This window comes from Mustela erminea, chromosome 1, assembly GCF_009829155.1.
Source record: "Mustela erminea isolate mMusErm1 chromosome 1, mMusErm1.Pri, whole genome shotgun sequence".
NCBI lineage: Eukaryota > Metazoa > Chordata > Mammalia > Carnivora > Mustelidae > Mustela > Mustela erminea.
The window spans coordinates 68,575,559-68,589,864 of record NC_045614.1 but is presented as its reverse complement, the minus strand read 5'-3'; the positions used below and the strand labels follow the sequence as shown (position 1 = coordinate 68,589,864).

Sequence of the window (14,306 nt, the reverse complement as noted above, 5' to 3'; positions counted from 1 at the left end):
AGTTACGCCATAAAACCACTTCTGTGGATAGAGGCATTCTGCTGCTCATAAAGATGAAGCACCCAGGCTGACCTAATGTACCAAAAATTAGGGGAAAAAAAATTACCCATTCTCTAGCAAAGAATGCTTCCTAAACAAGTATATTAATCTAGTAAACTAGGCACTTTCATTCTTCTCCTCAAACTGTCCTATAAAAATAAACAAGGAAAAGGGGCACTTGGGTGGCTTAGTTGGTTAACCCTCTGACTCTTTGGCTCAGGTCATGATCTCAGGGTTGTGGGATCAACCCTGGTGTCAGGCTCTGCACTCAGTTGGGAGTGTACTTGACAGTCTCTCTCCCTATCCCTTGGCCCCTCCCCTCACTCCTGTGCACTCTCATACTTTCTCTCTCTCTAAAATAAATAAATCTTAAAAAAAAAAAAAAAACAAACAAACAAAAAAAAAAACCCAACAACAAGGAATAAAAGAATGGGGCTGCCCATAAAATGAGAACAGAAATAGCTCTGGACTAAGTAAAAAAAAAAGTTTTGTGGGGCACCTGGGTGGTTCAGTGGGTTAAAGCTCAGTCTGTCTTCAGCTCAGGTCATGATCTCGGGGTGCTGGGATCCAGCCCCCCATCAGGATATCTGCTCAGCAGGGAGCCTGCTTCCTTTCCTCTCTCTCTGCCTGCCTCTCTGCCTACTTGTGATCTCTTCAAATGAATAAATAAAATCTTTAAGAAAAAAAAAAAAGTTGTGTGGGGTTTTTTTTTCCCTGCATGCATAGAAACAGAATTAAGTAGAATTAAAGAATTAAGGAGAAATTGTTTTACTTCAGAAAGAAAAAAAAGGAAAGAATATATTTGATATACCTGAGGAGGCAAAGAATGAAGTAGCTCTCTCAAAGTCCATTAGGAGAAAAAAAGAGACAAGGAAAAAGGCACAGTGAGTGAAGGAAATTAAATGAATCTCATTTGGGCTCCTGGTTGGCTCAGGGGGTTAAAGCCTCTGCCTTCGGCTCAGGTCATGATCCTGGGGTCCTGGGATCGAGGCCCACATCGACCTCTTGCTCAGCAGGGAGCCTGCTTCCTCCTCTCTCTCTCTCTGCCTGCCTCTCTGCCTACTTGTGATCTCTGTCAAATAAATAAATAAAATCTTTGAAAATAAAAAAAAATAAGAAAAAATAAATGAATCTCATTTGATCTCTAGTAGACCATTTCCTCCCTCTTCTCATCCTTTTCCCTGCAAAATCTTTTAGAAAAGCAGAGATTTACTTTAATCTCATGACAGCACAATAAAAATGTGCCAGTGGGGAAGGCTATGCACATGTAGAGGCAGGAATTATTTGGGAAACGTCTGTACCTCCCTCTAAATTTTGTTGTAAACTTAACACTGCTCTTTAAAAAAAAAAAAAAAAAAGTCTTTTTAGAAAAGCTGGATCACAGCAATTGCACTACTGGGTATTTACCCTAAAGATACAAACATAGTGATCCGAAGGGGCATGTGCACCCAAATGTTTATAGCAGCAATGTCCACAATAGCCAAACTATGGAAAGAACCTACATGTCCATCAACAGATGAATGGATAAAGAAGATGTGGTATATATACACAATGGAATACTATGCAGCCATCAAAAGAAATGAAATCTTGCCATTTGCGACAACGTGGATGGAACTAGAGCGTATCATGCTTAGCGAAATAAGTCAAATGGAGAAAGACAACTATCATATGATCTCCCTGATATGAGGAAGTGGTGATGCAACATGGGGGCTTAAGGGGGTAGGAGAAGAATAAATGAAACAAGATGGGATTAGGAGGGAGACAAACCATAAGTGGCTCTTAATCTCACAAAACAAACTGAGGGTTGCTGGGGGATGGGGGTTGGGAGAAGGGGGGTGGGGTTATGGACATTGGGGAGGGTATGTGCTTTGGTGAGTGCTATGAAGTGTGTAAACCTGGCGATTCACAGACCTGTACCCCTGGGGATAAAAATATATTATATGTTTATAAAAAATTAAAAATTTAAAAAAAATAAAATAAAATTTTAAAAAAAGTGAAATCACCAACAAAAAGCACAAAAAAAAAAAAGAAAGAAAAGCTGGATCAAGTGAGTTAGGTAAGAGACATTTAGAGCACATAGCTCCATCCTCAGTTAATATTGTTAAAAGATAAACTAGGCATACTGAAAATTTTAAGAGTTTATTTGAGCAAAAATCAATTTGAATATAGCAATGCCATACCTGAGTGGTTAGGTGTGCTCCACCAAGAAGGGCGGAATAAAGACTTACATAGAAAAGGTGTGGAAGCAAAGAAACTATCTGATTGGCTTAAAGCCCAGTAGGCTATTTGTGATTGGTTGTTCCTAGGTTTTAATTTCATAACCTTGGGCTCCATAGCTCAGTGGTCAGAGCACTGGTCTTGTAATTTCATAACCCTGAAGTACTTACAGGCTTAGATTTTGGTTTGCTTATGTACGCCACCAGAGCATTAGAGCCACCTCAGTCCGATGGCTTCCTTGTTTCATTCATTTAACACTAGGCACGTACTATGTGCCAACCACAGTCATCTGACTGAATTTCACTCAGGATTTGGGATATTGAAAATCCAGAGAATCTCACTATTTTGAAACAAACTTGTGTTTAATAATGTAAGTTATGGAGGTGCCTGGGTGGCTCAGAGGGTTAAGGCCTCTGCCTTCGGCTCGTGTCATGGTCCCAGGGTCCTGGGATCGAGCCCCACATCGACCTCTTGCTCAGCGGGGAGCCTGCTTCCTCCTCTCTCTCTCTCCCTGCCTGCCTCTCTGCCTATTTGTGATCTCTGTCTGTCAAATAAATAAATTAAATCTTAAGGAATGAAATTAAAAATAATAATAATAATATAAGTTATGCAGTAAAGAACACAGGCTTCAATATCCACCACAATCTATATAGTTCTTCAAAAAATTCAGCCAATTTAAACATGCTAATTATTTCAAGCATTCTCATATTTATCTATTTACTAATACTTAGTGATTCTTGGTCCTGATATAGTACTTTAGTTTTATTTCCTAGCATTAGGTACAAGCATTCAAAAACCATTTTCTAAAATGTAGTCATCCCAATGCAGGGATCATTGGCTTTGCTTTAGATACCTGTTCTGCCCACCATGTTGTTCAAATTATTTTACTATTCTCTTTCATAGATTATTTCAAAGTGTTTCATTCTCTTCTGAATCACTGATTTCTTCAGAGCACTTCATAACTGCAAATGAAAACTTCACCAACTGACAAATAATAAATAGCCATGAAAGGTCAGGATTCTAAGACTTAGGGGTTTCATGGCCAGATTCTAACCCATATAGTCCTGTATCACGCTGCCAAGGAATAAATACCACAAGATAGACATAATAAACTCCTGATAAGAAACAAAGAAAGCCCAACCAACCCCCACCCCAATGGCCCTGTTATCTTATGCCAGAAAGGTATCCATTTCATCTTCTCTTACTTTCCATTGGGAATAGAACACAATAAAAGACAGTAAACCCTAAAAGCCAACTAGAAAAAAATTTGGATTTCTTTTGAGAGAAGGGGTCTGCCAAGTGACAAGACTACACCATCTACCACACACAAAACTACAAACTCTCCAGAAAAACCAAGTGTTAATGCTGAAGTTGAGATAAAGAATCTACAGAGAAAAAGTCGGCTGTTCCAGGGGAAGGAAACCTCAGTTACACAGGGCTGCTGCTCTGCACTTCAACACACCTGGAGTTATGCAATGGGGCAGCTTCACAGGTACATATGTGCAGTCTGAAAATAACCATCATCTCATTTCTTATTCAGACTTCAATGTCAAAGTTGGTTGCAATTTTGGATTTAAAAATTAGTCCAATGGAAAAATATGTTGGAAACATAAAATTTTGATTTTTTGTTTCTTTCCAAAAGTTAAGCAAAAAAAAAAAAAAAAAAAAGCTTTCATTCTATTTTCTTAGCACTCAAATGACCTCCAATCAGAGTTGAAACAAATAATAGGGTATAGTATGAGAAAATAAGGTAAAGATAGGAGATATTACAAGATTCTGAAGCAAAATTCTGAAGTCATTAATTCAATTACTTCGAAAAATAATTTTGTAGCCATAAAGGCAGGGCACAGCATAATAAAAGCCCTGTCAGATATAACTTGCAGATATATTTTCTGCGATTATTTCTATTTTCCAGGGAGATTATTTCTATTATTATTTCTATTATTTCTATTATTATTTCTATTTTCTCACTTATAAAGTGAGAAAACTAAAGCTTCAAGGTTGAAGGATTTGCTCTAAACCCAAAGATAGCACTGGCATGCAGGGCTTCTAATTTCTCACCTTTGCATTTGTCTTAGAGCTTATTATAACCTGGAAAAGTTAGGCAAAGACTGCTCAATCCACAGGTCTAATGATAACAATAATGATAAACAATACCACCAAAACAGTTTTTACTTGTGGCTTAAATTGTAGACATTCTAAGTTTGGCAAATAGAAAGTCCTTTCTCAAGCCTTCTACCAATGTGTAGCATGTGTAACAGGAAAACCCTGACATCATTATATTGGCTACTAAATCGGCCATTGGTTGCGGCTATTTGACCTCCTTTAAGAGAATCTGTCTTGTAAGGCTCAGACAACAACCACCAAGGACAAGAACTAGAGACTAGCACTTGGGTGCCTCCCTTCTGTCAGTTTCACTTACCTTGATGGGTACTTCAGTGAGTAAGCAGCAGCCAAGAACCCACCCAAGTTGTGTCCAAGCAAAATCATTTTGTCCAGTCCTAGGGCACATCTCCACTCTTCAATGGATTCCACAAACTGATTCTCCACTTCTTCCGCATCGCTGTCAAACCTGGGCCTACTACTTCGTCCAAAGCCCAACAGGTCAAAAGCATAGACGGGTCTACCAGTGCAAAGATCTCCAAAATTCAGTGCCCAGAGTCCAAGTCCACCTCCAAAACCATGGAGGAGGACAAGTGGAGTCTTATTTGAAATATTATGAGATAACTTCAGTGTCCATATTTTATTTCCATTAGATATACGAACAGGTTCTTTTTTGTATGTGCAGGGGACACCTAATGAAAACATAAAAAAGAAATTCTGATTAGCTTCACTACTTCTGAGAAGGGGAATATTTTAAAGGAAATCAGAAATAAATAATCTAGAAATTATCTGGTATCCATTCATATGATTTTAGCCTTTATTAGCTCATTCCTAAAAAAAAAGCTTACATCTTATCAAGCAAGTAATTCTCAATTACCATATATTTCACCTAAGTGGGAAGTTCTATCTCAGATAACTCTCAAGTACCTGTGGCCAAGGTCTTTTGGCAAATCATGTTAGCTCTTTTCACATCCATCAAATGAGGGTTTTACACTCTTAGAACTAGAGAGGAACTCAGTGCTCACGGGACACATTATTTGAAGGTCTCTAATTTTGGAGACAATATCAAAATAATACCTTGAATTTGTCTAACAGCTGAAGAGTAATCACTGAAGATTGAAGTCAGACTCACTTTTCCCTAAAAAGTAACCATGAATTTAAGGATGGACTAGCAGTATCTGCACTGAACACCTAACTGAAATCCTGAGTCACTTCAAAGTTTAGTAGGAAAGAGGTGACAGGGTATGGCAGGAAGTCCTGGCATGAGGTACCAGGTAGTGTGGGTTCAAGTCCAACAATCTCCCTGGAAAATAGAAATAATCGCAATTTTGTAGATAAAAACCTTTATTTGTTTTCAGTGGTGTAGGACTCAAACAAATTTTGCTGTGAACAAAATTTCACAATTAGCACCATTGCTTAAAAGTATACTCCAAGAGGCACCTGGATGGCTCAGTGGGTTAAAGCCTCTGCCTTCAGCTCAGGTCATGATCTTAGGGTACTGGGATTGAGCCCCGCATTGGGCTCTCTGCTCAGCAGGGAGCCTGCTTCCTTCTCTCTCTGCCTGCCTCTCTGCCTACTTGTGATCTCTCTGTCAAATAAATAAATAAAATCTTAAAAAAAAAAAAAAAAAGTATACCCAAAGATGCCAGGATAGCCCTGACAGTACAAGTTTGGGTAAATTTCACTGCTCATAAGAAATTTTGTAAAAAGGTTTCCACACCATTAAAATGCACAATTAAAAAAAATATTAAGAAGCTAAAACCAGAGGGAACCCTAAGGATCATCCTACCTCTTCATTTTACAGGTAACAAATGGGAAACTGAGAAAGTGACTTACCCAAGGTGCTGACATCATCTGGTTGCATATCTGGGCCTGGACCAAGTTATCTTGTTCTACTCCAGTATGTGCTCCATTCCACAAAGCTACCTATTCTGGAACACCTAGAGCCTATTATCAGATTGTAGTCAGGGGCCTTGAGACCCTTTCAGGCGGTTTATGAGGTCAAAACTATTTTCATAACAAAACTAAGATACCTTTTCACTCTCATTCTTTGATGGGTATGCAGTAGAGTTTTACAGAGATCACCAGATGTGACTACCAACAGCCTGAATGCAGAAGCAGGTATGAGAATCCAGCTGTCTTATATTAAGCCAGAAATCAAAGAGATTTGCAAACAATGCTACTTTTCTAACTGTATTTCTATTTGAAAAGTAGTTATTTTTAGAAAACATCTTATTTATTTTAACCTATAATGGGTTCCTATTACTTTCAAATGAATAAATTAACATACTTCAAATAATTCAGTTTTAATTTCTAATTGGTAAAGAGTCATGGCTATAACTGATAAACAAATCTCCTTAAGGCCCTTACTAATTTAAGAGTATAACAGGGACCAGAAGTTTAAGAACCCCTGCCTTCCAACACTTCTGTACTTGTTGATGACTTATGACTTGTTGATGACACTTTTTTTTAAAAAAGATTTTATTTATTTATTTGACAGAAATCACAAGTAGACAGAGAGGCAGGCAGAGAGAGAGAGGGAAGCAGGCTCCCTGCTGAGCAGAGAGGCCGATACAGGACTCGATCCCAGGACCCTGAGATCATGACCTGAGCTGAAGGCAGCGGCTTAATCCACTGAGCCACCCAGGCGCCCCAGGGAAAAAGCACTTTTGCCAACAAACTAACATACCACAGAATCTTATCTCCAGTTTCTGGGCAATGTGATCTTAGCAAACAGCTCAGGCAACTTACAAAAAGAAAACCTTACATTTTAAAATTTTCTCTTCAGCTTCTTTAAGGTGTGATGTAGATGTAGGGCACCACGTGGGAAGCCAACCAGTTAGCCATCCTGACCTAGGGCATCAAAAAGAAAATACAAAGACATAAGTTAATGCTCTTCTCAACTTCCAACTGTTACATTTGAAGAAAAGCAAAATACGAAACTTATTCTCTATGTGATGGTGAAGCTATCTACATCTGGCAGAATCCACCTAATACATACAAAGTATTGTGGTAAAGTACTGGGGAACAGACATTCAACTTCAGCCTGTGAACCTACAAGTAGATATCAAAATCCATATTTATAGATAATCAGACTCCAAGTAATCAAGCAGAAATTAAAAAAAAAAATAGGCAGAACAAAAAAAGGCATTCATCCCAACCCACTGTAAGAAAGCCTCTTACCAGGGTGGAAATGCAGAAAAGGTAAAGACCATGAGTGGGTTCACATAAATGGTAGGCTCACAAGCAGGTATAAAATCTTAAAGTTGAGAGAAGATAAATCTTATTAAAAAGGAAATTGGTTTGGTTTTTTTTTTTTAAAGCTTCAAAGTTCATGGTTCAGAGTGGGAATGCACCCCTAATACAAATGCAGAAGTTTGACCTATGTATAACTTGCCTAGAGTGACTGGGTTAACTGTTAGTGAACATCTCTGGGATCCAACAAATAGTAGATGAAAAGAATGACCAAGGCCTTTGGCAGAAGATAGTTTAAAAAAAGAGAACAAGGAATCAAGCTTGAGGCAACGAGCAAAGAAAGGTATGGGAACGGGATGCTGGAACAGACAGGTTTTGCTCATAGCCAGCCAAGGATAGGATAAGCATATAACTCCTGGCCTGGTGGCAGCAGACCACAGGCTTATCCTAACAATCTGGGTTCAGGTGGAGCTCCAGCACTTATCTGACAGCAAGGGCGTTAGCACCTAACCAAGAGTATTTAAAGTGAAAGCTTTCTGATGAAAGAGAAAATCAGAGGAGGAAGAAAGACAAACTACTATAGGTTTCAGATGTGAGGTATGGCCTTGAACCAAGGCTTTGGCAACAGGGATGGAGACAAAAGAATAAGGCCAAGGAATATTTAAAAATCAACCAGGCTAAAAGATACAAACTTACAACCAGACAAGGAGTAAGTTCTGGAGATCCAGAGCACAGCATGATTATGGTCAATAACACTGTATACTTAAAAACTAAGAGACTAGATCTTAAATGTTCTCACCACAAAAAAGAAATGGTAATTACATGATGTGATAGAGGTGTTAGCTAAATCATAACCATACTGCAGCATATAACAAGTATATATAAATGTATCAAATCAACATGGTTGTATGCCTTCAACTTATACAATGTTATATGAAAGGGGACAGGATCTAATGGAGGAAACAACTATAATTACATGATGCAATTAATTCATTCCACAAGTATTTATTGGGCACTTACTGTCATTTGGGACATCAGTTATCAAACAGAGGTAAGAGTAATTAGTTCTTCTTGAGAGCATCAGGGAGTTGTTTTTGAGCTAGATCTACATACAATGAATGGGATTATTTCAAAAGGTAGAGTGGCAGTTCAGCCATCCCCAGTGAAGCAAAGGGCAGGAGCACATGCACATAAGGAAATGCATAATGTACGTTCTGAGATAACAAACTCATTGTTTCCAATGGCTGTTCTAAAAATTACCACAAACTTCGTAGCTTAAAACAACAGAAATTTATTAAGGGCCACACTCCCAATAGAGGCTCTGGGGAAAATCTATTCCTTGCCCTTTTATTGGTTCTGGTGACTGCTGGTATTCTTTATCTGTGGCAGGGTCACTCCAGTTATCTGTGTCCATTACCACATTTGTCTTCTGTATGACTTCTCCTCTCCTGCCTGTTTGCAATCTCCCTCTGTCTCTCACTTATAGAATCACTAGTGCTTGCATTTAGGGCCCACCCAGATAACCCAGGATCATCTCACAGTTTCTTATTTTTTTTTAGATTTTATTTATTTAAGAGAGAGAGAACATGAGAGGGAAGAGGTTAGAGGGAGAAGCAGAGTCCCTGCTGAGCAGGGACCACCCCCCACACACACAATGTGGGGCTTGATCCCAGGACTCCAGGATCATGACCTGAGCTGAAGGCAGTTGCTTAACCAACTGAGCCATCCAGGTGCCCCCATCTCAGTTTCTAATTCAACTGGTTAAACTGGAAGTTTGCAAAATCTCTGCCATGTAAAGTAACACTCTGGGCACCTGGGTGGCTCAGTTGGTTGAGCTTTCAGGTTGGGTCATGATCTCAGGGTCCTGGATCAAGCCCCGTGCCAGGATCCCTGCTAGGCAAGGAGGTTGATTCTCCCTCTCCCACCCCCTTTGCTTATGTTTCCTCTCTTGCTAGGTCTCTCTCTGTCAAATAAATAGATAAAATCTTAAAAAAAAAAAAAAACACCAAAACAAACACAGGTTCTAAGGACTAGAAAATGGACTCAGCTTTGGAAACTATTATCTTTGGGGATGACTACCACAAATATGAATCATGGAGTGTGTTCCAAGATAAAATATTTAAACATCCAACAAATGGTAATTGACATTATACTGATGACAACAAAACAATTCACTAAAATTATATGGCATTAATTAGTAATTCCTAAAATAAGAGTTTTAACTAAGGTTCAGAAGTACTTCGGGGGCGCCTGGGTGGCTCAGTGGGTTAAGCCGCTGCCTTCGGCTCAGGTCATGATCTCAGGGTCTGGGATCGAGGCCCGCATCGGGCTCTCTGCTCAGCAGGGAGCCTGCTTCCCTCTCTCTCTCTCTGCCTGCCTCTCCATCTACTTGTGATTTCTCTCTGTCAAATAAATAAATAAAATCTTTAAAAAAAAAAAAAAAAAAAAGAACTACTTTGGAAATAGAGGGGCGCCTGGGTGGCTCAATGGGTTAAGCTTCTGCCTTTGGCTCAGGTCATGATCTCAGGGTCCTTGGATCGAGCCCTGGCATCTATTGGGCTCCCTGCATCCCCTTTCCCAACCTCTGCCTACTTGTGATCTGTCAAATAAATAAATAAAATATTTTTTAAAAAAAGTACTTCAGAAAAAGAAATTGACATAGAGTTGTCATTTTGCCTGACTCCTTACTTCGAAGGTAAGGCTACTTCTAGCTGACCTTCAATAGGAATCTCAGCCCTATTCCAACCTTTTACTTGACACTCTAAGTATCCTTTTTGTCTCTGTTTTCTAGCCATACAATATTCCCTATTCTCTCACTTCCTGGTGCTGAATATCCTTGGAATATGCATCTCCCCTTCTCTTCATGATCCATTATACCTCTCACCAACCTCAGATTGGATTTCACTCCCCATTCCCAATATACCCAAACTGGATTAGATCAGGATAGCAGGGTATCACCCAATTCTCAAGATAGATTCTCTTTTCAAGTTGTATTACAACATTCTTATTTACTCACCAATATCCTTACCCAACTGTATGATCCTTAACAGTAAGAACTCTGTGTTCACCAATGCATATTATTATACATTGATGTTATAAATGAAGTTTTTGCTTCATCTGAATGTACTGGCTACAATGAGTTACAAGTGGATCACTTGAGTATTAAGAGAATCTTCTGGGATGATAGTGACATTCTTTATCTTAACAGGTGATTGGATTATATAATTCAGCAAATGAACACTTAAAATTTAAGCATTTCATCATAATACAATTTTATGCTAAAAAAGAAAAAAGTAAAACAGGTTGGATTTGATAACTGGTTGGATAGAAAAAAGGTGTAACAGAGGATTCCTAGGTTTCTGAGTCAGTAATAACCATAGAAAATACATAAATAAGAATAGGTGTGAGTAGAGAACTGTGCTAAGTTTGGATGGGTGGCTCTAACAACCAGCTTTTTCTAAGCTTTGCAGGCTCATCCTACATTTGCCTGCTTATAGAACTTCTCTGGGCATTAGGTAGAACAGCTGCTTGATAAGTGTTTTGCAGAATGATTAAGTCATTCACAATACAGGGTATTCTCAATCCAAGTCACTCATATTCTGTAGATCTGAAAAGGTTTAAAAATGTTAAGCACCAGATCCAAGAGTATCAAGGTAGTAAGGAAATGATATAAGTAGAGATTTAAATCCAATTCCAAGTGACATCAAAGACCTTTTTTCTCAGGTGACTACTTTCCTTAAAATATGTGAGGGGCTATCATGACCTACAGGATAAAGTCACAAGACAAAGTCACATTCTAATTTAGGCCTGCATGGAAAAAAAGATACATAATAGCCTGCATTATAACCAGGCTCCATTCCAAGTGTTCTCTGTGTTAGTTTCAAACCTTCTACATTAACAAGATCAGAGGTTACTACCCCAGGCATCCCCCACAAATGTTTCATATAACTTATTATCAAGGTAAAAACATAATAGAAACAAACATTATTATTAGTCTATTTGTAAATATATAAAGCTATAAATTATCAAGGAAAAACAATTCAAGGTTTTAGCAATGAGTTTTTCAATCATTCAACAGTTGTTTAAAATTGTTTAAAAAATTGTTTTAAAAAATTGTTTAAAAAAAACACTGTTAACAAGCAGTTAAAAGAATCTCATGATCTTTGGAGCTTAAAATTTAAAAAGTAAACATTATTAAATTGAAGCTGTTTTGTCATTGACCAGGAATGGTCATCAAAGTCTATGTTAGGTCACAAAAATATGAGCTAGTACCAAGAGGAAGTTACTTACAACTCAGTCTCATCAGTTTTCTTAAATAGCCCTCAAATCATAGCACAGTTCTTTGCCAGAGAGAACCAGAGGTCAGTACCCAAAAAAAAAAACCAAATCAAAACAAAACAAAAAGTCAAATGAACTATAGTCTACTATTGCTCCAACTGCCATCAGGTTGGGGCAAAGAAAACACAAATGCAATCTTCATTTCAGTCTTTAAAAAAAAAATTACATTCTCTGAATACCTACTAAGTACAGGTCCTCAAGTTTAAAACATTATATAACAGCCTGCAATAGGAATTATGCCTACCCTCCTCACAAAACCAATTTTCAAAGGATAGGATATCTTGTCCACTCATTTTTGCCTCCTAGTGATAGGCTTAGAGCAAAGAGAAAATGCAAAATAATGTTTTTATGTTTGCAAGTTTAGTGCATTACACTAAAAATCAGGGCTCTACAACCACAAGAGCCACTAACCCTCTTCAGGTTTTCTAAGCAACTTTTTCATCAAAGCAGATAATTGTTTTTAAGTGGAGTTTTTCTGAAGTATATTTAAACTGAAAAAATCCATAAACAAAGCATAGTAAAATATTTTATTTTCACTCAATGGAATTGTAGAGATTCCTCTCTTCTCCTAAGACTTGATAATATTTCTGTCTAATCACCTTTGCCTAAACCAGATAAAATGTTTTAGAGAAACTGTCTTCTACTTCTTTCTTAGAGATACTCTATCTAATTGAGTCCCACACACATAACTGGCTCAAGGAAACATTTTTAAATAGTGAAAGGAAAGCTGCAGTCTATCTTTTTTGTTCTTCACTTGATTACCCTTTGTTCTCAAATTCCCACCATTGAGCTTGCAACATCTATTGCTTCAACCCTCCAAAACACCCATTCAGCCTCATCTCCTGTCTTCCAGGTAATTAAACTCGTCTTCAAAGAGACCCTCTGCCCCTTCCACAAAATCTCCTATGTCCTCCAGTGTTGTTCTAGGCTTACTGTGCGGAAGACTGAAACTAAGACCCCAAGACTGAAGCTTGTCAGATATCCAGCCATTCTTCTAAGGTCACAAAATCTAAAGTAAAAATTAAGTTCATGTGGCCCAGCTATAAAACAGTAAACAAGGAAACAAAACAGTAAACAAAATACAGGGCTTCCTCCTCACAGCTTTGGAACATAAACAGAAAAGCAAAACTCAATTTCCCTCTTTTATTTAAACAGATAATCAATAAACACCGTCATCCACTACTGAAGCCCTAACTTGGGAAGCAACCCAAATGTCAATGGCAATATAAAGAAAAAGCCATTCACCATAGGGACTACATCTGTTTAAAACAACAGAAGACGTATCAAAAAGTGCACCAAAAGGTTTTCTACGCAGACACATCAGCTGAGCACTTAACTCTCAGCAAGGCTGAGGATCTAAGCCCTAAAGCATCTATTAAAAAAAATAAAAAAGGTACAAGGAATCTTGCTTTATAACTCTGTAATAAATATAAAGAAAGAATCTTTTTAGTGAGCAGACTTCCAAGTTAAAAGAAAAAAAAAAAAAACCTTGAAAGACTACACTAGAGGTGGCATTCTAAGGAAAGACAAAAAAAGATGTGCTCAACATTAACAGAATTTATTAACTTAAGAATCTGAATCTGATTTTAAACATCCTGAGTTCGAGCAATAAAACACTGAATTTTTTCTCTTAACTTTCTACCTAATCTTTTTTTTTTTTTTTTAAAGGATTTTATTTATTTATCATAGAGAGAGAGAACAAGCAGGGGGAGCGGCAGGCAGCCCTCTGAACAAGGAATCCAACACGGGTCTTGATCCCATGACCCCAGGATCATGACCTGAGCCACGGAGACCTTACCTAATCTTTTTTTTTTTTTTTTTTTTTTTTTAATAACATTGTACTCAGGTGCCTGGGTGGCTCAGTCCTTAAGCATCTGTCTTTGGCTCAGGTCATGATCCCAGGGTCCTAGCATCCAGCCCCACATTGGGTTCCCTGCTCAACAGGAAGCCTGCTTCTCCTTCTCACACTCCTCCGGCTTGTTATGTTCCCCTTCTCTCTCTCTGTAAAATAAATTAGTAAAGTCTTTAAAATAATAAATAAATAAAATAAAATAGCATTGTACTTATACCCTACTTCCATCAACATTTAAGTTTCCTTGTAATCCCTGTTTTGTTCTCTTAGACATAGCTGACTATCTATAGTATTACCAAACCTGAATTGCACAATCTATAAATATTGTGAAACAGGTTTCAAAGATTTCTGAAGAAAATATACAAAAGTCTGGCCAATTTCCACACACTGTTGGCCACTTAAATAACATTTCTAATTAGGTTATAAGTAAAGAGGATTTCATTATATTACAATTTTTTTTTAAATGGCCTCCATTTCTATACTGGTACTATCAAGACAGAAAAGTTATTACTGCTCTCTATCCTACTCTAAGTATAGTAGTCTCTCTCATTTAGAGAAACTA

At 37.9% G+C, this 14,306-nt stretch overlaps 1 protein-coding gene across 1 annotated transcript in view; it reads right to left on the bottom strand.

The window, feature by feature from the left end:
• ABHD5 (abhydrolase domain containing 5, lysophosphatidic acid acyltransferase) overlaps nt 1-14,306 on the bottom strand; it is a 36,001-nt gene that overhangs the window by 13,117 nt on the left and 8,578 nt on the right. The window contains exons 3-4 of the mRNA XM_032308160.1: nt 7,127-7,212; nt 4,679-5,051 (exon numbers count right to left, since the gene is read on the bottom strand). Coding sequence (XP_032164051.1) covers nt 4,679-5,051; nt 7,127-7,212 — 459 coding nt within the window. The remainder of the gene's footprint in view (nt 1-4,678; nt 5,052-7,126; nt 7,213-14,306) is intronic.